At 33.2% G+C, this 14,897-nt stretch overlaps 1 protein-coding gene and 1 long non-coding RNA gene across 3 annotated transcripts in view; one reads left to right on the forward strand and one right to left on the reverse strand.

The window, feature by feature from the left end:
• The window catches only part of for (cGMP-dependent protein kinase for), a 62,672-nt gene extending 58,056 nt beyond the window's left edge, over positions 1 to 4,616 (reverse strand). The window contains exon 1 of one of the 2 annotated variants that reach the window (XM_076505110.1): positions 3,719 to 4,616. In XM_076505110.1, coding sequence (XP_076361225.1) covers positions 3,719 to 3,996 — 278 coding nt within the window. In that variant the 5' untranslated portion in view covers positions 3,997 to 4,616. The remainder of the gene's footprint in view (positions 1 to 3,718) is intronic. The other variant, XM_076505113.1, reaches the window with a different exon arrangement.
• Positions 1 to 14,897, forward strand: part of LOC143252649 (uncharacterized) — a 51,015-nt gene that overhangs the window by 20,099 nt on the left and 16,019 nt on the right. The gene's annotated exons all lie outside the window — the stretch shown is intronic.

Genomic DNA, 14,897 nt, shown 5'->3' on the forward strand with positions numbered 1-14,897 from the left:
CAGTTTTATCAACAGAGTATGTAAACTTTATTAAGTAAATTCAAATCATTACATGTGTAATTTATCTTATATGTAATCCAGCTGAATTTTGATTAAATAGTTCAAGAGATATTTACTAGATGTTTAGTGAAAAGCAGTTAGTTTGGAAATTAATCACTGATGAGCATTTGATACTTCTGTGTCTTGGAAATTATGTAAAATTACTGGGGTCATTGTAGAAAAAAGTTCCAGTTGAAAAAAAGGTCAATCATTCTTTAGATGTGGTCACTTACTAACTCTCCACAAATATCAATTAATCAACAAGTGATTGAATCAATTACAATCAACTAATGGCAAATGTCACACCATACTATTCCATAGCTATTTTAAATAAAGTTATCAAACCTAAAACAGTAATTCAATAGAAATCAATGACTTATTATTCTCTCCATTTAGCACAAACTCTTAGAGAAAGGCTTCCCAAAAGAAAGGTTTCTTTAATCATGCCTAAAAACTTAGCAGAAAGCTTTACACTTATTAATCATTACTAAAATGTCAGCAAAGAGCTATGAAGTTATTGTAGAAAATCACATTTCTTCTAATCATTCTATCATGGAAATAATAAATCTATACATTCTTACATTTGGATTCAGGATTTATACATCTTTGCATTAAAACATCTCTAATTCTTAGCTGACTTGCCATCCTTTATATAGGTTTCTTTTGAATAACTCTTCCCATCCAAATATGTTAAGTTTCACATACCACCTGTAATTTACATTTAAATAAAAGTTACAGCATAAATAATGTACAAGTCTAGTTAATATAAAATTACATTTTATAGATCCCAAATGTTATAAAAACAATTTTAACATTAAAACTACATTTGTTCTCTCCTATATTAAAAAAACTTTGATGGCTAACCATAAGTAAAATAAGAACATAGTCTCAAATGTACAGTCTTGAACAAAATGTTAAAAAATTGATTATATGATAGTGTAATTAAAACATATTTTAACAGAAGAAAAAGAAAATTAGAAAAGAAAAAGGCAGCTTGAATCTATCTTACAGCTATGTAAACATTACTCCAATTACAGACAGAGAAATGTTTGTTACATTTTTTGCTTTATAAAACAAAACATTATGAGAAAATCAGTTAGCTGAAATATTAAAATGTTTCTTATGCATAAATTCTAGCATTATTTTAATTCAGTACTTGCATGTGTGTGTTGTTTTAGTTTGAATATCTTAGAGATTATTTTGCTACACTTGTAAACAAAATATGTGAGCTTAAAGCTATAAGATAAGAAGTATATTTATACCTCTATTTTCCCCAACTGCATCACAGAGAAGTTTATGACATTTATCATTATCTAATTGTATGTATACATGTTATTCATTCCTGTCCAAATATACAGTTTGATCCCAAATACAAATGATAATTTGATATTTAGATAAAAACAGAGATATGTATTTCAAAGCGAAAACTCATGTTACAATCATCGATATTTTCTCATAACTTTCATTTAAAGATACATTTTCGTTACTGAAAATACTATTTAATTAGATATCTATGTTGAACTGAAGTTGAATCAAACATTATAACACAATAATGGACAGACATCCCAAATCTTTTTAATTATACTACTACAAAACAAGTTCATGTTTCATACACTAAACTTGCCAAACAAGTTTGTTGTCAGTCAGCTGTTGTCACTCAGGGTTTTTTTTTTTTTGTTAATATTCATTACATAAAATTATGAATGAGTCTCTGCAGGAATTCCAGTTACCAAGACAGTTGGTTCAAAGTAAACCATCAATTATAAAGAAGTGAAACAGTACACTAGCAAAATGTTTTCAAACTGATAATATGCAAGTTTCAATGATTTGCACAAACATAACATTCTCTCATCTCAAACTACTACTGAATACAAATAGTTGGATTATGTAGTAGGGCTTATTCAAATTCAGTTCATGTACAGCTGAAACAGGTCATCTTAAGTGGAACCAGAGATATAACTTAGTACAGTTTCCAATAATCAAATTGTGACCAACACATTTATGTTCCTAATAAGTTCTAGCATAAAATAATTTGTTTCTCAATTTCACAAACACACAATTTTGGTCACATTATTATCAATTAACTTTTTATTAAGAATAGCAGAATGTTTCTATCAATATTATTTTTATTTTCAGAACATACATAAAGAAGTTCTCTTTGGAGTACAATAGCAGTGTAGGATGAACAGTAATTTTACAAATCATACTTGAAAACTAACAAATACTGTTCAGGTAATAGCAACTAATGAGAAATTGTTAGTGAAAAATGATTTGATTAAGTGAAAGTTTGGTAGTGTTATTTACCTATGCAAAAGAATGGGAATTACTGAAAATAACAAGTATAAATATTTAAATAATATTTTTTACTAATTATATAGAATGTAGTTATTAATAAATGCAAACAGTGACAGTTTAATTTAAATAAAAGAACTTGTTAGTTGTTACTATAACTTAGAATAAACTTTTTGGGCTTGTCAACAAAGCAATACTTCATTTTGTTATTTAATAATTCACACACACTAAGATTAAAAAACACCAAATGCTAAGAAAGAATATTTGTTGCCAGTCTGTCTTAAAACACACATATTGTACAAAAACAATTAAAAATATGAATTGTTAGCCTGTTTTTCTTGTATTTTTAAGTTATTTTCCACACTTACTGTAACTTACATAGATTAACTTTACCAACTCTACATGTCTTTAATTTGATATTTCATTACGTTTTGATCACAAGAGCTGCAGTATCAGTACTAATGTGATAAAAAGAAATGGATATGCTTTTAAAAAGGGGAATCTAAAGTGACTGATGCTAGTACAAGGTTGTTTACATGTTTTAAAGCTTTATTATAAATGGTAGATATATCACTTGGATGTCAACATGCAAGCTGTTTTTTTTTTTTTTTTTTTTGCATATACTCAATATGCTGAGAGTCTAACTGACTAGAGTTAATGGTAGCATCCAATGCACAGTGTTTATTGTATACAAGTTTGAATATAGTGATAGATTTAATAACTAACATAAATGGTCAAAATATCCTTATGTTACTTCTGTTTATATTCTGTAAATAACAAACAGTCATTAACATCCAAAAGACAAATACATATTATCCAGTGTACTGTATATGTGTATATATACATATGTATACATGTATACACTATAAATTACATGTGCAGTCATTATAGACTTGTCCGTTTGTGGAAATTATGAAATAGTCGTGTTTTCTTGAGATTTATAACAGAAACTAAAATTTATTCAAAATTTAGATTAACTTGTGACCTCCACAAATTCGATGGCTATTCATAAAGCTGTATATATTGCAAAGTTTTTTTATAATATATAAATATAACATAATTAAACAATTTACTGCAAACAATGACTAATATTTTGACAAGACATATTCTGTTAGATGCACTTATGACAATAAAACAATTGTGCTAAGAGCATGGAATGCTGTAACTTAATATATCATATACTAACAATTAAATAAAATATGCTCATACAAAGTTTGTTTCCCTCTCAAATTTAACTGATAGTTGTGGGAATAGAAAAAAATAATTCAATACACATATCCTTTGGCAATAACATTTAAAATTAGTTTATGGGGAATAAAATCCATTTTAAAAAACAGTCATACCCTATTATTAATAGTTTCTAAAATACTTTCAACGGAAAACTTACTGTTCTGATTTAGGATATTCTGGAAACTTAGTTGTAATGAGTTCTTGGATTGTACGTAATGACTGTGGTTCGGCAGAAATCCCTTGTGCTCGTTCTTTACGTCTCCCATGCTTGTCGTGTTGGTTATAACTTAGTGGTATCAGTACCGACTGATATTTGTCTAATTGACTACATAAGGCTTGAATTTCTTCATCTTTCCGAGCAAGTAAATTCTGCAACTGTCGAATAGTGTTTTCTTGACGTCTAATAACTTCATCTTTTTCTTCAAGAGTTCCCATGCTGAGGTTAGAAAGTCTTCACACACAAAACACGCGACGCTTATCAGAAAACTCTTAGAAATAATACACTTATGCAAGACAGTTTAAATTAACGTTTAACCAAATTTCAGAACAATTACAAATCGTTTACTGGGCTTTATAACTTCAAAAACAGTAGTTTGGTCATTACATCGATGAGTATTACTAAGAATAAGCTTAATAACCAATTTTTAATTTTAGTCAGATCTGGCTTTACATCATTATTCAAAAATAAGCAACTTTACCCACTTCCATACGCTATACAAATACTAATTCAGAATCAACAGCCCTCTTTATGGGTTCCGTACCCAAATCGAAAGTCACCTAATTAATAAACTCGATTTTCACAATCCTATGTGCAATTACTTTTGCGTCTTAACTCGTGTATATCACCGAATCATTTTAATATTTTTCCACATAAACAAAAGCTGAAAGGTTAATAAGCTCGGTTCTATATGCAACATACCCTCACTTTACAAATTAAAGTACTGAGCACATCACATATATATGCAAAATCGGCTCGTTTGGGTTTCTAGGAGCCACGCTAACACAGCGAGAAATAATACTATCGCCCTCTACCGTCAAATTCTCGTAAATCACAAAGGCCTATGAGCGCAGCACCCTTTCCTACAGCAAAGGAAGTTTATTGTCATTGGTTAAAATCCTTCATCTTAAAAAAAGGAAACAAACAAACAAAAAAAGCAGAAATGAATGTAACATTTTTATATGTGTATGCTGTCTATTTTACGGATGCTAGATATTGATAGATAGAGTTAAGTAGCACAAACACTTCTCTAACTGTATATAACATAAAGAGACAAACTAGATTAAGGGTATACCAAACATCACTCGTATCACGTCAGTAGCGTAGAACATCCTGCTTTTTTAACAAATGTTAACATTTCCACTTTCGTCTATCTATAGAGCAGAACACGCTATGAAGTGAGTGTACAATAACCATCTTTTATTGATTTAAAAAAACTTTAATAACACACCTTATAATAAACAAAAGAACGTTTTATTCGTTTATAATTACCGTATAAGAAATTTTCATTTACAGTTATACATATTATGCTGAAATATATGATGGATTAAGTAACTAAAATCTTTGGAAATTATTTGATTTGTAAAACGAAATAACCACAAGTATGTTATTATTATTTAATGCAAAAAGTGTTTAAAATTGGTAAAACACACGTCTACACAAAACTACTCTGTAGCAACTGAGCTAGCCGTTCCTAATGTAAGTAAGACTACAGGAAAGGCAGCTGGTCATTACCACCCACCGCCAACTCTTGGGCTACTCTTTCGCCAACGAATTGGGATTATAACGCCCCCACGATTGAAAATGCGAACATGTTTGTTGTAACGAGGATTCGAACCCGCGACCCTCAGATTGCGAGCCTTAACAACCTAGTTAATTCTTTATATATATATAAGTCAAACTAAAACGTGTTTAAACTAGTGTTTCACTTCTAACTTTTGTTCAATGTATCACTGCCAAGAAGCCTTCTGTTTAGCATCAGGTCATGCAGGAGGGCTTTGTCTATTACGCAGACTACACACATATTCGGTATGACAAGAGTACCCCAAGGGTTGTTGGTGATTGGCGTAAACTAGCTGCCTTTTCTCTAGTTAATTACTTTAAAAGTAGGGATGTCTATTGCAGAAAGTCCTCTTCTAATTTTGGGAAATCCAAACAAACAAACCGTCTGTTTCACGTCAAAGCAAAATCATCTATCTAAAATTAAGTGGTTGCACACGAAGGCTACAAGTGAGTCATATGAAGTGTATACGAAATAAAGTTACATGCAGTTTGAGCTGTTTGGAAAATAATTATAAATACAGATGGTTTCTTCATTATGAAATGATCTTCTGGTTTACACTACGTGAATTTCGACTGAAACTTTTTCCATCTCATACTGTAAATTTTTTCCAGTACCCTGCAATTTTAAAGAATTAGATATAAAGACATTGTAGTAAATAATTCTGACCAAAAGACTATCCTTATAAAATAAAAATTTCGTTATTAACTAATCACAGTAGTTGTGTGAAGAGTTATTATTAGATATGAGAAGAGGGATTTTTTTTTTCCAAAATTCGCGGAAAGTACCATAGGCTGGCTACCTTCCTCTCTACAAGATTAATCATTTTCTTCCATTATGTCCACTTTTACTATTATGAGGAGTTTAATAGACAACGGACTGAGACATCTGGCTAGTGGGTGCGCCACATTCATCGAACCAACTCGCATACAGTTTTCTGTCGTACCCAAGTCCTTTAGAAGTATGGAAAATCGGTTTGCGAGGATGGTTGTTAAACGTGTTTCGTGTAGGATATCTTTATTTGTTGAATTTCACGCAAAGTCACTCGAGGACTCCAATTTTGAGGTGATTGACTAGAGGGAAAACACAACACAATCCAGAGCCAAGTCTTCATCAACGAATGATGGGATTGATAGCTTTATAACGACCCCATAGCAGAAAGGATGAGCATGTTCGGTGACGGGATTTGATCCTGTGATTCGAAAGTTGCCGGTCGAGCCCCTATACCACCAGGCCAAGTGGAATGTGAATAAAAAAGTTGAAAAGTGAAAGTTTTTTCTTGCTTTTTGAGAATTTTTCCCTATACTTACAAATTATTGAATCTTTTTTTTTTCTTTTTTGTTATTCAGATGAAGCGTAAGCAGCATAACAAATAACAAGCAATTACTTTACAACACGTGCAAGTAAAAATTTGGTCAGGACAATGAGCTAACGATATCAATTGGACAAGATGAAATTCCAATAGATGAATCATCAGCACATAAAGAATGCCAGAGGAAAGAAGAAAGTGCAGAAAACTGGCTTTCAAATAGTTTAATGGCAGGCTTAGAAAAAAAACAACTCTAGTTAACTTATCTTTATGACAAGAATTAGTTGGGCTATTCATATTAACAAGTCTCAGGTATCAGTTTCCTTTAGCACCATATTCTGAATAAGATGTTTCATACTTTTAAAGAGGCCAACATTTTCTTAAGGTGCATCATAACTAGGATTGAGTTATATATGTTGGAACATCTTCACACGGCATATTTGAGACTTTTAAATGAAATAGATGTCACCCTTTTTACCCACAGGACATTTAAGCAAAAAACAGTACAATCGTGTGATAGATGAACCACGAGTATTGTTACAGTATAGTTTAGGAATATAAGTTTGTAGACTGTCCCACAGGGTGAAAACAAAGAGTGATATATATAAAGTGCATTACAGAATTCAAAATGTTCGTATTTTTAACGAAAAGCAATGCTTAGGGAGCTTTCATAAATTAAAATGTGTATTTAAAACATTCGAATATTTAGAAAGAAATCATTCGTCAAATTAGCATGTAAAACACGAAAGCTGTAACTATTTAAAGCTCTTTCTCTCTCTCTCTATATATATATATATCGCTAGGACTATGATGATTCATTATTATGTGTGTGTGTGTGTGTGTTTTTCATATAGCAAAGCCACAAAGGGCTATCTGCTCAGCCCACCGAGGGAATCGAACCCCTGATTTTAGCGTTGTAAATCCGGAGACATAGATTCATTATTACAATTAATAGGGAAATTTGTTTAAAAATAAAACATTAAATGTTATTATTGTAAGCATTAAAGTGCTTTTACAGAGAAGCAGATGTATTATACAACATTTTGAAAACTAATTAAACTGTAATTCTGGGGAGACTTCATATTTTCTATTAAATTAATAATGCATGAAAGTGATATAATTAACTCGTACCCTGCTTCTTAACAGCTATTTTATATTTCACTATTCATTTCTTATTATTTTTATCCCTTAGTGGGATCCCATCCCCTACAGGGTCAGTAATAAGCTAGAGACCTGAAACGCGAAAATCATTGGTTTGATTCTCCTCAATAGGGAGAGCGATCAGAGTCTGTTGTGTAGCTTTGTACTAAAACAACGTTTGTAGGTAGAATTCTGACGTGTAAACTAACTGGTTCTTTAAAATGTGCTTGTGTAGACATTATACATAAAATGTTATTAGACTTTATCATCTGCACATTGATTACATGGTATTTTAAATACAATGAATAATTGTCGTCGCTGTGGTTTTGACACTGAGTTAACAAACGGTGTTAACTTAATTGTTGTATTGATGTGAAGTATGACACTGAGTTAAAACACGATGTTAGACTTATTGTTGTATTGATGTGGAGTATGGCACTGAGTTAACAAACGATGTTAGACTAATTGTTGTCGCTGTGGTGTATGACACAATATTAGTCTAGTCTGGCCAAGAGGTTTGGGTGCTCGATTAGTAATTTGTGGGTCGCGGGTTCGACTTACACTGCTAAATTAGGGACGGCTAGTACAGATAGCCCTTGTGTGGCTTTGCGCGAAATTCAAAACAAACCAGCTAATTTGAGTTGATTATTTATTTGTGTGGTGCTGTTTTTAGTTAGCAGTTCCTAATTAGCAGTGTAAGACTAGTCATCACCACCTGCCGCCAATTCTTGGGGTACTCTTTTACCAACGAATTATGGGATTCACCGTCATATTATAACTCCCCTACGGCTGAAAATGCGAGCACGTTTGGTGTAACGGGGATTTGAACCCGTTCCCCTCGGATTATGATTCGAGTGCCTTAACCATCTGGCCACGCCGGGCCTAACTCACTTTGTAATGTATTAAGAGTAACTTAATTGGCTGTTTGAAAAAAAAAAAAAAATTAGAGAAAATGAAATTATGTCTAAAGTATAACTTAGAAGACGGAACATACTATTCTTCCTACGCAACTTCCAGAGCTTATTTAGTAGGAAACTGGCCTGTACAATGAGGGAGTAAGTTCTCGCACAGAAATACATATATCGTGACGTCATATGTCAGCATTTGTTATCGAGGCCAACAGACACTGATATAATGCAGTAGAGGAACTATTGAGCCTCTGAAAGAAATAACAGAGTATGTTAAGTCAAATCGTGAGATAATCCAGAATTAAAAATAATTTCAACACATCTGCGTGGTCGCTTCTGTTACTTTGCAAACGACTATAAACGTCAAAATTATTTAGCATTATCTTAACTAAAAATAACGGTAAAATTTAGGGTGTGAAACATCTGCATGCTTTACAACTACGATTGAGTGTTAGCAAATATAATTAGCAACAGTTAATTTAGTCGCAGCAGACAGCTCAATGTGGTTTTGCTATAAGAAAACACTCACACATTGTATATACTTCTTATCAAGTGATTCGTATAGTTATTCTCATATAATGTTATAATTAGATGCGTTTGGAAAAACAAAATGACAACTTTTTTTTTCTGTATCGTATACGTACTTCATTTTGAAAGTCAGTAAATGCTCACCATAATGTTATTAGCACTGATCAGTACTAGATATGAAAAGTCCGGAAGGAAAAAAACGTTAAGTATGAAACTTCCCTTACTTAGAAGTTAACTTCATGTGTTTCTTGAAACTTGGTAGGCAAAATGAAAGGCACTTTATCTGAAATACATATGCTCCTAATAAACTGTAAAATAATTCACCTTTAACTTACAGTAAAAAGACTTGTAACCAAGATGTTAGAACTCTTACCATAAAAATAAATTCAGAAACTTATACTTCTGTACCTTCTGTCTATTAAATTCACAGCAATTCACCATTAAAGTTTGTTGTTTGTTTGTTTTATTAATTTTGTGCAAAGCTACTCAAGGGCTATCTGCGCTAGCCGTCCCTAATGTAGCTTTGAAAGACAAGAGGGAATGCAGCTAGTCATCACCACCCACGGCCAATATTTGGGCTACTCTTTTACCAACAAATAGTGGGATTGATCGCACTTTATAACGCCTCCACGGCTGAAAGGGCGAGCATGTTTGATGTGACGGAAATTCGAACCCGCAACTCTCAGATTAGAAGTCGAGTGCCTTAACCACGTGGCCGTGCCGCGCCAGCAAAGAATAAAACTCTTAAGTAATTTTATTGTAATTTATCCTAAAATAACTTCATCTCGGATTTCAGTGTTTTTACTGTTATTCTAATCATGTAATATCATTGAATTAACGGTTATTCCACATAAGTGTTTTACTTTATATTTGTGGCCTGACATGGCCGAGCGCGTAAGGCGTGCGACTCGTAATCCGAGGGTCGCGGGTTCGCGCCCGCGTCGCGCCAAACATGCTCGCCCTCCCAGCCGTGGGGGTGTATAATGTGACGGTCAATCCCACTATTAGTTGGTAAAAGAGTAGCCCAAGAGTTGGCGGTGGGTGGTGATGACTAGCTGCATTCCCTCTAGTTTTACACTGCTAAATTAGGGACGGCTAGCACAGATAGCCCTCGAGTAGCTTTGTGCGAAATTCCAAAACAAACAAACTTTATATTTGAAAGCATTTTCGCTTTAATTCCACAAATAAATACTTTTACATTAACAGTTAATATCCCTAAAATAGTCCACAACGAATTTATTTTCAATCATTGGTTAATCTACATAAAATATATTTTTCTGCACAGTAAATCTACAAATAAATGCTTTAAAATAGTTAATCTACATAAAACAATGGTTTTATGACATACTACATTAAATATTATAATTTATTTCGGACGAGTCTGCGATTTATTTATTATATTACGTAGGTTACGTAGTAATACATATTTCAAACAATCGGAAATTTGAATTTAGAAGTTAATTAATTGTTAATATGTATCAACTTTATGATTTTTACCAGCAAGATTGATACAAACAATTTCTTTTGTAATACAAATACATTTTAATATACAAATAAATAAACAAAAACAATGCAATTTATAATAATAGTTATTGCTTATAGTTATTACAAATGATAGTTTATATACAAGAGTTTTACAAACTTACAAACTATACTGAGCCTCATATCCGATCTAGAACTAAATACTTTATCGACGATTCAAGTCCACGACGAACAAATTAATTGTGAGTTGGTATACCCCCTAGCTAGCTTGGTTCTTATTTGGCCTCACACCTTTATAAGCTGACTTTTACCCGTAAAACTACCTAATTTAACTTCCTCGTAGAAATAATAGTGTCCAAAGTAATTCATTGAAGTTGAGGGATTTGTGATGTTTGAAATTTGTAATCGTTCCTGGTCAATTTTGTAGTATGCTTATTGATAGGTCTTTATTACAATTAGAGCTTCCGAGGCTTACGGCACACTGACTGTAGCTGACCAATAACATTCTTCTTCTGTCGCTTGCTAGCTGTTTTTTATACAAATCACATGAGATTCTAGAACGTTCACCACAGTTCACTTAACAACGATACTGTAAATCACTAGTATTAGATACACACCTAATGCAATGTCGATTCTTATGCTCAAAGCTTACACATGTACTCAAAATATAACACGACTATTTCTATCAATCAAATATAGTAAAGTCCATTTACGAAATGCAAATCAAAACATGAGACTCTTTACTGTGCGGGCCCGGCATGGCCAAGCGTGTTAAGGCGTTCGACTCGTAATCCGAGGGTCATGGGTTCGAATCACGGTCGCACCAAACATGCTCCCCCTCCCAGCCGTGAGGGCGTTATAATTTTACGGTCAATCCCACTATTCGTTGATAAAAGAGTAGTCCAAGAGTTGGCGGTGGGTGGTGATGACTAGTTGCCTTCCCTCTAGTCTTACACTGCTAAGTTAGAGACAGCTAGCGCAGATAGCCCTCGAGTAGCTTTGCGCGAAATTCAAAAAACAAACAAAACAGACTTTACTGTGCAATGGGCGAATCAATACAAAACAGGCAAAGATAGCCAAGTTAAAACAGGAAAAAACAAAAACTTAACATTTAAAAATACTTTCACTTGAAAAATCATTAACGTTTTTCGTTTAGTATCGTAGAAAACATCCAACAATTTAAAAATTACAAGTGCACCTGTCTTGATCTAATTCTAAGGCTTGACTTAAAACACATAGGTCCCGCTAATAATAATATTTACAATAATAATTAATTTATTCATTTACTTAAACTAAAGAAACTACTAAAAACAGAAATATGTCCTGAACAATGCTGCTAAACCTAAGTTAGGTTATTTTAGTGTTTCACTTTTCAATGTCCAGCAACATATCTAACATCTCCCGAAAAAAAAAAATAGCTTCCTGGTAGGTCTCCTCCTGCAGTAGTTGCTAGACGTAAGCAGATTGTGACTCCAGTACATCAGAAGCTGAAAGCTGTTGTTGTTGTTTGTTGTTTTTGGAATTTCGCACAAAGCTACTCGAGGGCTATCTGTGCTAGCCGTCCCTAATTCAGCAGTGTAAGACTAGAGGGAAGGCAGCTAGTCATCACCACCCACCGTCAACTCTTGGACTACTCTTTTACCAACGAAAAGTGGGATTGACCGTCACATTCTAACGCCCCCACGGCTGGGAGGGCGAGCATGTTTGGCGCGACTCGGGCGCGAACCCGCGACCCTCAGATTACGAAGCGCACGCCTTAACGCGCTAGGCCATGCCAGGCCCCGAAGCTGAAAGCATTTCCATCTTTAATTCGACTTAAAATTTTTCTTGCTTCTTTTAAAAGTTGTTGTTATTTTTTTAATTAAGCACAAAGCTACACAATGGGCTATCTGTGATCTGCCCACCACGGGTATCGAAACCCGGTTTTTAGCGTTGTAAGTCCGCAGACACACTGCTGAGCCACTGGGGGGCTCTTTTAAAAGTCTTATCTCAGCTTACATAACTAAGTACACACATTTTGAACAACTGTGCTCTGATAATATCGCGAAACACCTCTGATTATTGTTCCTGTACTCGTAGCGTATGGGTATAGCAATAGAAAAATGTCTAACTTGTTTCTAGGCCATTTATAAACAATTTTTATTTTAAATTACATTAGTTTTTTAATGTCATATAAATGTAAGATCACATGTTTTAAATATTAAGGTGAATATTTATTATTTTTCGTTATCATCTTTATCACATTAATGATAATAGTAATAATAAGGTATTTACCAGAAAAGGTTATTTTGAATTTCGCGCAAACCTACACGAGGGCTATCTGCGCTAGCCGTCCCTAATTTAGCAGTGTAAGACTAGAGGGAAGGCAGCTAGTCATCACCACCCACTGCCAACTCTTGGGCTACTCTTTTACCAACGAATAGTGAGATTGACTGTCACATTATAACGCCCCCACGGCTGAAAGGGCGAGCATGTTTGGTGCGACGGGGATACCAGAAAAGGAAGTTCATTGTTTCGTCTTAATGTCACTCTTTTTCACTTTAATATATAATACTGGCATTCAAACTATTCAAGTCACTCACCAAAAAAAAGCCTTAATTACACGAGTGTATAGGATAATATACAATTAATGTAATTGCAAGGATAATAAAGATTTTTCGACAAATGAGGGTTTAGTAGTCGAAATTATCTTGTTATAACAAAACCTGAAACGTAAAAACTCCTAATCAAACGCCAGAATGAATATTTATTAAATTCGTGGAGATTCAAAGGTGGTGCTAAATAACAAATGAAAAACAATAATCAAAAAGTGATAAAAATCAAACAACTGTTTTAGTTCCTCGAAGCAGATTCTGTGTCTTTTATAGCTATCATCCAGAATAAATGTTAATTTATGTTTTATACTCATGTGGCCAAAATGCTACTTTTGTGCTATTAAAGGCGGGTTTTATTGCTTCTCTTGGTCTTTTTATGTTATTTCGGGATAAAATCCCAGAGTAGTAAGGGTTTATTGTTTTCTTCCCTCTTCCCCCTTAAAACAGATATTGTCAGATGAAAATTGATAGGTTTAAATACTAGTTGCTTTCTATAAACGCGCGTTTTCAGCGCCAGTGATTTACTCTTTAAGAAACCCAGCCCTCTTTCTTTTTTTATTTTTTATTCTTTCTCCAGAGGTATTCTGTTAGGTGCCATTTATATACCAAAATGTTATTTATGTTTTATGTTATATTTAGACATTAAGCAGTCCGTCAGTTACCAGCTGCTTTTAAATAATGTATCTCGTCATTTGATATCTGAAATCAACGACGTTCTCTTACGAACTCCATTTTCTTTATTGTTATTATATGATACTTTTGAGCATTCAGTATCAATAATTTCCATCCCGCAACGTTTTCTGTCGTGCATTTTCTAGAATCAACAAATGTCGTTCAGCTGTCCATAGTTGCTTTGTGCCATGAAGGACCGAAAGAATACAGCTAATACCAGGTCTTAGGTCTGTAGGCGATACAGTAGTCTGTCAGGTTTAACGTTATTTGAGACAAGTAGGCAGTACTGGAAGGCAAAATTGCAAAAAGAGATAAGGTTGGCATGTATATTTTTTAAAGCTTGACCTAATTGTTTACGGTACAGTTTAAGGATTGAATTGTAAAATTTAGGAAGTCCTTTTATCGTAACCCTAACCAACGTAGTATAATTTATAGGGAGCCTCAGAACCTTCACTCAGTTTTAGTGACTACATGAACACACCTACGAGTATAATTTTATTAACGACGCAATTGTTATTTTATGTTAAACAAGTTTTTAGAACATTGATTGAACCAGATTCATTGCCTGTTGTCACATTAGACTGTTCCAGTTTAGTGTAACTAGATATACAAATGTTGTTGTGAGACAATGAAAAGTACAATATGTTTAAACAAATTATACTTTCTTAAGCTTTTTGTTAGTTCGATAATAATATGAGAAATTGTATGTGGTTATGGAAGCGAAATGTAGGTTATTCAGAAAATTAAAATATATGAATACTATTTCAAATGGACAGTTTCAGAATAATACATCGAACATCACATTTATTGATCTGAAACAAATAAAACAGTAAAAAAGTTTTAAAAAATTGAATAAAGAGACTTATGACTCTCATTGGTATTCATTTCACGTTAATAGATTATTCATCAAAATTTAACCATTTCT

The sequence above is a fragment of the Tachypleus tridentatus genome, chromosome 6 (assembly GCF_004210375.1).
Source record: "Tachypleus tridentatus isolate NWPU-2018 chromosome 6, ASM421037v1, whole genome shotgun sequence".
NCBI classification, from domain to species: domain Eukaryota; kingdom Metazoa; phylum Arthropoda; class Merostomata; order Xiphosura; family Limulidae; genus Tachypleus; species Tachypleus tridentatus.